The 11,042-nt window shown below is 41.4% G+C and overlaps 1 protein-coding gene across 4 annotated transcripts in view; it reads right to left on the minus strand.

Annotated features, from left to right (window-relative positions):
* The window catches only part of VRK2 (VRK serine/threonine kinase 2), a 39,285-nt gene extending 28,453 nt beyond the window's left edge, over positions 1–10,832 (minus strand). For all 4 annotated transcript variants that reach the window (XM_021527514.3, XM_021527509.2, XM_021527513.2 and 1 more), the window contains exons 1-6: positions 10,623–10,832; positions 10,342–10,482; positions 1,499–1,554; positions 937–1,006; positions 566–653; positions 320–428 (exon numbers count right to left, since the gene is read on the minus strand). In XM_021527514.3, the coding sequence (XP_021383189.1) occupies positions 320–428; positions 566–653; positions 937–1,006; positions 1,499–1,554; positions 10,342–10,477 (459 nt within the window). In that variant the 5' untranslated portion in view covers positions 10,478–10,482; positions 10,623–10,832. The remainder of the gene's footprint in view (positions 1–319; positions 429–565; positions 654–936; positions 1,007–1,498; positions 1,555–10,341; positions 10,483–10,622) is intronic.
* Between the last annotated feature and the right edge of the window lie 210 nt (positions 10,833–11,042).

The following is an 11,042-nucleotide window of genomic DNA, read 5'->3' on the forward strand; positions in this document are numbered from 1 at the left end:
TGAGAACAGGCTTACACATCTCAGTCTAGCCACACAGGTTGAAATGGATGATCTGTGTTTTAACATATTAGAAAAAAAATTGGTTTGACTAAATTTCAGTCTGTAGGGGAATCTTGATTTTCCACTGAACACTTCTTTTCCTAAAACACCCCAGAGAAATAAGAAAATAGATAGCATTTACACATTTAATTCTAAACTCAGCAGCCACCTAAAGGAGCTCTATTAGCAAGATGACTCTCTAGTTGAACTCAGCAAATTTGAGATACAGCGATTTCCCCTCTCTCTCTGTGCTATTTGTGCCCCAAGTTGCAGAACATACCATTCGTGCCCCAAGTTGCAGAACAATCTCCTTCTTAAACCTGCTTCCACAGTCTTCAAAGATTCTTTGAAGGTCTTGCCCCAGTCTCTCCATGACCATGAACCTGTAGCTATCAGGAAATACAGAAAAAGGAGGAATCCTTTAAGACATGACTGCACGTTTGTGTCAGATTGGAAGGACTAAATGTCCATTTTTGAAAATAGGTCATCAGTAAAATTGATTGTTAATTAGCATTTATCTCATTACCTTTTTCCCTTGTACTCAGCCAGGCCTGATCCCCAAAACACTGGAATTCCTAAACATCTTATTTTTTTGAGATTCATCCATTTTCTTACTGCAATAATAATAAGAACGTAACATTGGGTTAAAGGCAGCTGAGAACTCCAGGTTTGGGGTGTTTTCTCTGTCCTAAGGTTGTCCTGTCTCTGGAGTCTGTTCCTTGGTGTGCACATAATAAATGTGGCCCTGTGCTGGCTGGTTGGCTTCTGTTCTCCCTTCTGACCAGAAAGGACAAGCTTTAGAGCTTTTCGAGCTCTAAAGCAACAGTTCTTAACAAAAGTAGTTAAACCCAGACTTGTCCTTACACCTACCTGAGTCAGAGCTGAGACATTACTTACTATGTTCTTGTTTTGCAGCCCTCTGGTAAAACTTCAGCTCAGAAAACAAGGGGCCATTTTCAAGATATTCCTGTTGAGAAACAAATAAACTTAGTATAATAAAAGTCATTAGAAAGTCAACAGTTTTTTACGAAAAGCACATAAGAAATACCAAGAGAATGAAACCCCTTTTTTCTCCCATATCCCAGATTCCCTGTCACCTGAAATTTGATTTTATTAAGTAGCTAAAAATTTGTTTGGAAATGCATTTTCATAAACAACACATATCTTTCAGATATAATTTAAGACACTACTTTCAGAACTATTGGAAATCAGGTGTGTTTGAGATCAAGTCTAATTTTCCTTACTAAACTGTTGAGGGGTTGTAATCAACGAAAAAAATCAAGTCAAGGAAATACTGTGTGTCATGGAAATGTCAAATATATCCCCAAGCAGGGAAAGGATATAAAAAAACAAAATTAACAAGCATGCAATAGAGACCCAATGTTGAAAATAAGGATAGATAATTATGAGAAAGAACTGCATGCAAGTTAATAATTTACAAATGAGATCTTCACATTACCACTTTAATGACATGTACTGCATCATCTTCTACAGGAACTTGAGTTTGAGGGGATGCTGTAAAGGAACAAAGAGACGGAGATCAAGCTGTATGCAACAAAATGTAATTGCAAATAAAGATTGTGCTAACACTGAATCAGGCAACCAAAAATGCGCACCAAGAGATAGTCTGAATTCCTGCTTTTAAAGGTCAGAGCTTCGCCAAGTTCAAAGAAATATAAAACAAAACAAACACACAGAGAGAAGTTTTAATCAACAAGTAGAGAAGCAATTTGAAGCCCTGTTTTCAGAAGTCTCCCTGGATGTTAATTAAGGAGTAAGCAGGATGTCCTCAGTGCACATTGGCACCACAATGAGCCATTCCATTACGACAGACCCTGTTTAAGTCATTCCAGCCAATTAGAAAACTACTGTATTTGGTTGCTGTCAATCTACTGTTGTGTCAAAGACACCACTTAAAAGTTCTGACCTACATTATGCCTCTAGATGGAATTGTCTGCTTTCCTCTATCACAAATTAATTTAGCCCTAGAACCTTGATTTCTATTCTGGCATTATTTAGACACTGGCCTAAGTTAGGGATAGCACAGTCACGACCTGCCTAAAGGAGAGCTGAGGGATTGTGCCTCTCAGTGCAAGTAGAGATTTCAAAACAATAATTGACCACATGTGCCAATTACAGCCCAGGAGACAGAACCTCTGTGCACAGACAATACAATCCTATTTTCTTTGACCCTGAGAACTATCAGATCTCTCTGATACTACTGAAGCTACATAGAGCTACACTGGGATTAAAATTTAATGAGACTAAATCATCTTTTAGAACCATCACTGAAAAAAAAGTAAAAAGAATACGATTCCTAGGAAATAAGTGTCCTTTTTAAACTTCTGATAATGATCAAAAACCAACAACAGTCCAGGTGTGAAACACTTCAACCATGAGCTCACACAAAAAATAGACCTCTTTTATCCACATAATAAAAATCAAGTAAACTTGGATCTAATCAAACCATCCAAGTTTACTTTTCTTGATGGTCAGAGCTTCTACAATGAACAGACTCCTTCAGCTGCCATCTTCCTTCAATTCTATTCAGCATCTGGGTTGAATCTGGCAGGGTACACACCCCAAATACCCAAAGACTCCCCACTGACACTTCCCCATGTGAATGCTGCTATGCTAATAAAATTAAAATATTAAAACAGTAGATCTGAAAGGTGTGAACTACCCATAGACACACAAGTAACAGTCAAATCCAGAAGACACATTAAATCTACTAGAAGGGAAGTTTTGGTACACTTTGTTCCTATCATATTATTGTACTTAAGTGGGAATTAAAGGATAGGCATTTATGTCTTTCATATTTGTCTGGCACATATAGAATATGTGTTAATAGAAGACATTAGCAAAAGGAGCACATCCCATATGTTTTCACCGCCTTCAACAACATCACATTACCCAAACAGAATTTGATGTGCTGCCTTCCCTGGCACAGATCTCAGAAAAGAACCTCTGGATAAGAAAATCTAGTTCAATACCAAGTTACTTAACAGAGGTTTGATAGGTGTAGGGAAGTATCAAATTTAAATGTATTTAAAAGAGGCTGATCTAACTTCCCTGTAGACTTCTTGACATTTTATAAAGAGAGGCCTCATTCATGGTAATCTGGAACAGAGTAACAGCTGTCAGGGTAATGAAGAGGAGCAATTAACAGGAGGTAGACCAGCAATAGGGCTTCACCCCTGTGGTTCTTACACTGTGCTGGCTTGGATGCTTTTAGAGTCACACTGAAAGTCACACATCCTGAATGAAAATAAACCCAAACATAACCAGCAATGGTTACAAAGTGAAAAGAGAGAAAAGTCAAAGCTCAACACGATACTGAAACAGATGCTCCACATAATGAGTTCTATTCAAGTGTACAAAAGGAGAAGAGGTATTATTTTTATTGCACATACATGGAACAAGGCACAACAGTCCCCACAAATAACACTAAACTTCATACACAGATAATGCTGGGACAATCAGTCTCATCCATACAGATGAGCAAAAGTTGTATGTGCACCTTTTGCTACACCACTTTAATAACCCATTCAGATATCAACCAGCAATACTCCAGTCACAGCTCAGAAAAAAGACAGACTGGTTTTTTGTCCATAAATAAACATAAATGTTTTTTTTTAAATTGTCTCATTACTATGTATAGTTATTTAACAGACTGGAAAGGCTCCCAAGGTTTAACAAACAGTCTGATTACATACCTCATAGACCACCACCACATACTGTCCTGCGAGTTTAGCTCATAGTTAATTACTGTATACTCGTAATTAGCCATGTGCTAGCCTCGTTCTGTGTGGTAGCACATGGCTATTTATAATATTACAATCAGTTAATGCTAGACTGCAGGACAGTGAGCAGAGACTCTGCAGGAGAGCAGTGCTGATAGGCAGGAGGTCTCTGATGGTAGATAAGTATTCACAGAGGAATACTATATGGTGAGCACTGTATGGTGAGATTATGTTTGCTAAATAACCCTTAAAATAGCATAACAAATGCAGAAGTTCCCAGCTTATGCTGCTTTTGTCAACTAGACATGCACAACCCCCGACATTTGGGGAGGGGGGTGTTGATGCAGGCACACAATCCAAACCATTGTCTGCATAACTGGGAGCACTGGTGCAGGATGTAGTTGTAAAGGAGGCTGTGGCTGTTTTTACCTCATGCCAAGAGGAGTATAACAAAACATTTGCAGAAGGCAAAGGGCACAGCTCTGTCTTCCCTTCCTCCCCTTCAATCCAGAGTCACAGCTACCACACCAGTGTGGGGCACGCACAGCTCTAAAATGCCCTCTGAAATAAAGCAGTGCAGTAAGATTCACATCCTAACCATGATTTCCAACTGCTGTGCCTGCACAAAAGTCTCACCTGAAATTAACCCATGTCCAGGATTCCCTAGTTTCACCCAGCAAAGCAGTTGTGGCTTTATCATCCACTTTAACCATGAATTTCATCCTTTTTGTTGCTGAGTGCCATATCCTTAATTATGTTACGGCACTCTCTAAATGTTAATAAGCTGTGGTAACAAAAGGGTGTTTGTGGCTGAACTGCCATTTACCTACAACCACACAGCACAATTGCAGCCTGACAGAGGAATGTGCCAATTCCCTCTGCCAGTTCAAATGTGCTTGTTGTAGTTTTAGCAGTTAATTTGTGGCAGTCACATTTGGAATATGGTGAAATATTTTCAATGGCTCTCACAGAACCACTTTTGTTGACAAAGTTTACACAGTGGAAAAGAAAACAGCATTGATTTGGCAGTTTGGAGAAACAGCCCTGCTCCTGTCCACAGCTGCTGTCTTTGCCACTGCTGGATATTTTGAGGATATATTTGTTTGGGAAACACGAATAAAAGTATTTTCATAAGTTCTTTAGTCGCTACTATTTTATTTTTGCTTTATTCCACTCATTAGCTGATCCTGAGAGTGATACATCAGCTTAGTTTTTGCAGAAATCAAAACTAATCTCAAAAATATCACATTTCTGAACCTACAGGTTCCCTATAAAAAAAGTTCTGACCCAGTTCAAGTCTGTTAAATTCAATGGGTAAAAACAGGGAAGGAGTGTTACTCCAAGAACCTAACGATAAAAAAGGAGCCAAACTGCAGCAATAGAATTACTAAAAACAAAATATACACAAGTAAATAAAAAGCAGCATTTGCTATTAAACACAACTTCATCTATTTCCTACATAGGGAAGGTGCTAAGGCAAACGTTTAAAGGCAAACAAAGCACATTGCCTCCGTCTCTGACACTGCAATATCCAATATTTCCCAAAAACTGAAACATTCAGTGTTTGAAGGGTTTAAACACCACTTTCATTGCAGCTTAAGAAAGATCTGCCTCTCTGTTACTTTATAGATGCAGCATCATGTCCTGGACAGACTCTTTGCTGAGCAGTATTTTTGACCAGGTTTTATTCTAGATTCTTATTCCGGGTAGCTTTAAGAATGTAGAGAGGTTTTATACAGATTACAGATAGATAACCCTCCATAAGACCCACCTTCTGGAAGACCAAACTAAACTGATTTTGGGACAAAAGAGTGTTCAATTGCTCTACTGTTTTGCAGGTAACTCCAAATGCCTCCAAGTTAAGAGCATTCAGTACTGGTAAAGAAATTTCACAATATTTCTTACCTGTGTTTCTGTGAAACCTTAATCTTGACTCACCAGAGTTTTTTTATGCCACATTAATGGAAGCCAATTGTTTGACTTTCAAAGTTAATTACTCCAAGCTGTAATAGGGATGACACATCCTTTAACCCCAGGCAGAAAAGCTTTGTATGGCCTGCTCTTACAGCACTCTCAGATGGGAGTCCAGGCCTCTAATATTTAAAACTTGAAGCACAAACTGTTTTCTGGCAAGGTTCTGCTGCAGCCCATCTGCTGGTCTGACATGGTGCCCACTCAGAAGATAGAATGCCAGTTTCAACAGGGTACAGGTGCCAAAGACAACTGAAGGAGTGCACTCTGTGAGGCAACAGGTACCTTAGCTGTCCTCCAAAGCTTCTCCTACATTCCCCACCGAAAGTAAATACTAAATAAATTCAATCAATCAGAACTGCTCCACTGACCTCCCAGCATTACTCAGCATGTGGAAGAAGAATCCCCAACACATGATGAGGCAGAACACTACAGTGTAACAGCAATGACCTCCGCAGGCTTTGTAACAGACTTTGATTACTGTGCAAAAATGAGTTACACATTCCAAGTTAGGACTCTTAGCTTACAGGGGAATTAAAAAGAAAAAGAAAGGGGGCAGATTCCAGAGGAAGCACTCACCAGCAAGAACTAGTAATGGTTAAGGAATATTTTCTCTTTGAGAGATGGTGCAGGTCAGTCAGCCCTAAGTAGCCTCTAAGTAGCAAAATCATCCTAAGTTTATGATTTAGTTTGCCTACAAACTGGGCGCTTGCAGTATCTCTATTTGTACAGTTTAATATTAGTGACTAGACACAAAGACCCTTCCTGAAGTGGTGTTTGTCTACTAACAAATTTATTTTCACACTAAGGTTCACATCTGCAGGTATTTTAACATCTTGAAGTTGAGAAAAATCCATCCCTAACCTGAGTTACCTGATAGTGCCTTTAATTACAGGGCTTTGCCATTATGATCGTCCTTCTATTGAGCTAATAAAAACCATGCTGAATTTATCTTTGGTATATTTTTACTGCATTTTTAATTCATTTGCTGCATTATTTTAATTTAGGCAATTACTGAAGGACTTTGTTTCTCCAGAGGCAATTGCTAAAGCAGCTTCCCAAGCAAACCAAGGAATGAACAATAGGACCACATGTGCTTCCATCGATGCTTCTCTTCTCTTGCATTGATGTATCCCCACTCACAACTATGCAATTTATCTATGGAAATTAGTCTGAAACAGAAACAAACTCTGTTTCACACCTCAGCCTCATTTCCATAATATCAGCAGTTAGACTGCACCATGACCCAAGCTTAAAAGAACAGACCCTACCAGACCTCCTTCTTACCTCCACCAGTAGCAGGGCTCACTGTACTGCTAGTATTGAAAGACCATATTCACACATTTAATCACTGTTTACTGCTTAGGAAGAAATTCTTTCCCTCCTCCTTGAAAACATGAGAAAAAACCTCAAAAGGAAAGGAGAGTGCACTGGCTGTATTGATCTCCAAGCAGGGTACAATTCAATGATAACATTATCAATACTTATTTTTCTGAGCTTCATAAAATTAAAACACATTTACAATGCAATAAGTGCATCTAAGAAACATTTGTACATAAATTAAAAAAAAAATTTATATTTTTCAGAACCATCCATTTCCATGAGAAAGAAGCCTGCAAGTAGGTAGCATTGGATGCAGCAGGCTTCACATGACAGAGGAATCTTAAGAAAACATTGTGTGACCTTTCTGCATTTAAATTTTCAGTCCAAATTGTGCATTAATAGAGTGCTTGCAGCAGGACTAGAGAATGATTTATATAAAGATTAGTGTTAATTACTGGCTGTGATCAGAGAGATAAATGAGAGAATGTAAGGCTCCTCAGCTCTTGGTTCATTTTCCACTGCTCTCCAAAGCAGTCATAAGACCACCAATGTTCACAGCCCTCCACAGTGTTCTTCACTCTGCTCCCCTTATCAAAGGGGTAACAGCTCTACCTGAGAGCAAATCAGCACCAGGAATACAACAACTTGGAACAGACTGGAAAGAGTAAGAATAATCAGAAAACAAGGGAAAGCAATTGTGAGGCAGAGCAGAACCTGAAGATCATGGTAACTTCCATGTACACAACTAGAAGTTCCAAAGCCCTACATTTGCATACTAGGACCCAGAGTCAGCAAACGGCTTTCAGCACCTTTGATTTAGTGAACAGAACCTTCTTGCACAAAATGCACCCCTAGTAAATAGGTTTTGCAGAGATACTGTAAAATTTCTCAAGAACATTGTTATAGATTAATGGAATATGTAATACCCTTAATGGGAAATTAAGCTATAACAACCACATCAAAATCTTTTCACTGCTACTGTAAAAACACTTATTAAAAGGTATAGCTGGCAAAGTTAACCTTTTCTTTCATAAAAGGGCTGTGCTCTTCATACCTTGCAGGCAATTGAACCTCCTGTCTCCCACCTCTCTACAGCTTCTTCTCTGAAAGTTAGTGGTTGTCTCACACCTTGCTCTAGATGCTCAAAAAATCATGTCTGAACAGCACAGAGAAAAGGGGGTGTCTTCAAGTACCTGCATCTTAATCACAAAAACTTGTCATCTACTTCACTCCCCCTGGTTCTCAAAGACAGCTGAATTTTGTCCAAGAAGCCCCAAGAAGCTGCTGACTGGTAAACTTCAATATAAAGACCTCAGAGATCAAGAGGTGGACAAAAAAGAGAAAGTTTCAGTGCCAATATTTAGGGATAGATGTCCATTTTCTCTTTAACTGATGAGCTACAAAGAGAACTGAGCCTTCAGTGCAGTGTTGCAGGTAGCATTCACTGTTCCTCCTGAAAGAAGGGATTAAATGAAAACAAAATACCATTCATTACAAAAGTGGCAGCTGCATTTCCTCAGCCATGCTGTTACTTACAAAAAAACAGAGAACAGTAATACCAAGAGTCCCTGATTCTCATTCTAATTCACTGACTGCTCTCCACCTCAGTTCAGTGGAAGCCAAACTGCAACAGCCACCTCAATATAAGAAATCACCTTGGTGGGCTCTGTGATCAGGCAGAAAACTCCAATCTGCATGGAACTGTCTGAATCCCACGTGCTAAACCACCCTCAAGGTCCCGTGAGATTTGGCTGCAGCTGGAAATGACAGAGCCATATTCTGAGTGTTTCAGGAACACAACATTACTGGTCCTACAGAGAGCTACACCCACCACAAACTTGCTTTCTGTACTGCATCCCCAGTTCCCTCATACCCTTCTGTCTGTGGGAGACTTCTGCAGGTTCACATCTTCCTGTCCTTTATCCTGGAAAGGAAGTACCCAGAGACATCTTTACTTCTTAGCTCATGCTAAGGGTCCATTTTCTCATGGCAACATCTCTCATGTGCCCAACTCGCAGCACCTCTCAAATGTAACCAACTAATGCTTCAAAGGTGGTTATAACAAGGTAACAAGATATACCAAAAGGAAAAAAAAAAAAAACACTCTAACAAGTGCCCTACCATTTGATTGATAACTCTGTATCTCCTCTGTTAGTTGAAACCCCTGATATTCCCACTGGTTCTGTCTGCAGAACAGTGAGGAATAGTGTGAACTATAGAAATTCCAGAGGAAACCAAACCAAAAACTTCACTACAGGAACCTCTTGGATGTATTGCTACTGTATGTGTAGCTGATTTCAACATAAAAGGAAGCTGGTTTGTGTATAGGAGTGACTTGCTTATTAAGTTTTAAGCCTTAATATTCCAAATAGAGTTAGTATTACTGTAACTCGAAAAAGATATGTTAGGCTTCAGGGACAATGCAGTAAATGGCTTCTAGGTGATTCTTCACTGCTCCATACAAGCTCAGCTTAGTTCCAAACAGACACTGTGAACTAGTTTCTATATGCTGCCATGAAAAAAAAAAGAAAAACCAAACCAGCCAAGCTCATAAGACAGGATTGCCCTTCCACAGAGACCTTGTTGCCTTGAACACAGGATTTGCCCTTTCACAGAGACCAGCAACAGTAACATACATTACACCCTCTGCAGTGACCCAGAATGCTTTACAAACTGCCTTTCAGAACTATTCACTCCTCACAGAGCACAAACTGACTGAAATGCAGTGGCTTCTTCTGAAGGAATCACAGAAACTTATCTAGGCCAGAGCAAATACACCATTTCCACCTCTGCTGAAAAGATGTGAATTCAGAGGCAGCACCCAGCTAAGTATTGTTACAGTTTCATTTCCTGGAAAAAAACTAATTTATTCTTGGGCAGAAAAGAACACTTCCAATAACCTGAAACTGAAAGAGGGCTACAGAGCATTAGGCTGGCTGGCATAAGGCCAAAACCCTGGCTAAGAAAAGCACTTTCACTTTGAAAAGCATCACCTGGCAGTGCTTTGACACAGAGGCACCTTGGCTGCTTCACCCAAGATCCATAGAAAATCGCTTTAGTATCCAGCAAAATGAGCTGGACAGGCCATGGAGAACAGTTTGCACATGAGCAGGAATGGAGCAGGAACAACAGATCAGAAAACCACATTTGAACAAGGATCACCATCAGCACGTAAACCACAATTATTAAAGTTACTGCCTCTTCCATATCAGGAAGTTACAAAGCAATTTACAAGTCACCCTCTCAATTATTACCAGTATTTTACCTAAATAGATCAGGCCAAATCCTCCCTGACCGATCTGACTGCCCAGCCTCCAGGTTTTTCCTTCGGTGTCTTTCAGGATCATGTCTTTAGGGAGCGGGATTGGCAGCTTGCCTTTGCCGGGACCTTTGGGCGGCATCGTACCTTGAGGGAGGGGAAAACGAAAGAGAAAGTTTGTTGGAAAACTGCCGCCAGAAGGTACAACATTCCCCCGATGTGCTTTGCCCAGCAGCACGGAGCAGGGACAGGGGGCGATGTCCCTCAGCCCGCTTCCCTTCACCCACCTCCACAGAGCGCGCCGGCCTCCCCTCCACCGCCGGCCGCAAACGTGCCAGCCGGGCTCTTCCGCAGCAGAAGGAGGAGGAGGGACGGGTGGCGGGACGCCGTCTTCCCGCCGAGAAACCCGGGGCGGGGATCCCCGGGGCAGGGACCGGGGCAGGGCCGGGACAGCCCCGGCCGGGCCCGAGCCTCCCGCCGCCGGCCCCTCACGGCCCTCAGCGCGGCGGGGCGGGGCGCGCGCCGCTCCCGCCTCCCGCCGGCCCGGCCCGCGGGTGCGCGGAGGCGAAGGAAGTGCCCGAGAAGTCGGCGTGTCCCGGGTGGTCCGGCTCCTCGCTCCGGGACAAGGGAGACGGAGGAGCAGGGACATTAAGGGGGACGGAGGAGGAGGGAATGGAGCGTCCGCTGCCATCAGCCCCAGGCGATCC

This window comes from Lonchura striata, chromosome 3 (assembly GCF_046129695.1).
Source record: "Lonchura striata isolate bLonStr1 chromosome 3, bLonStr1.mat, whole genome shotgun sequence".
Classification (NCBI taxonomy): Eukaryota; Metazoa; Chordata; class Aves; order Passeriformes; family Estrildidae; genus Lonchura; species Lonchura striata.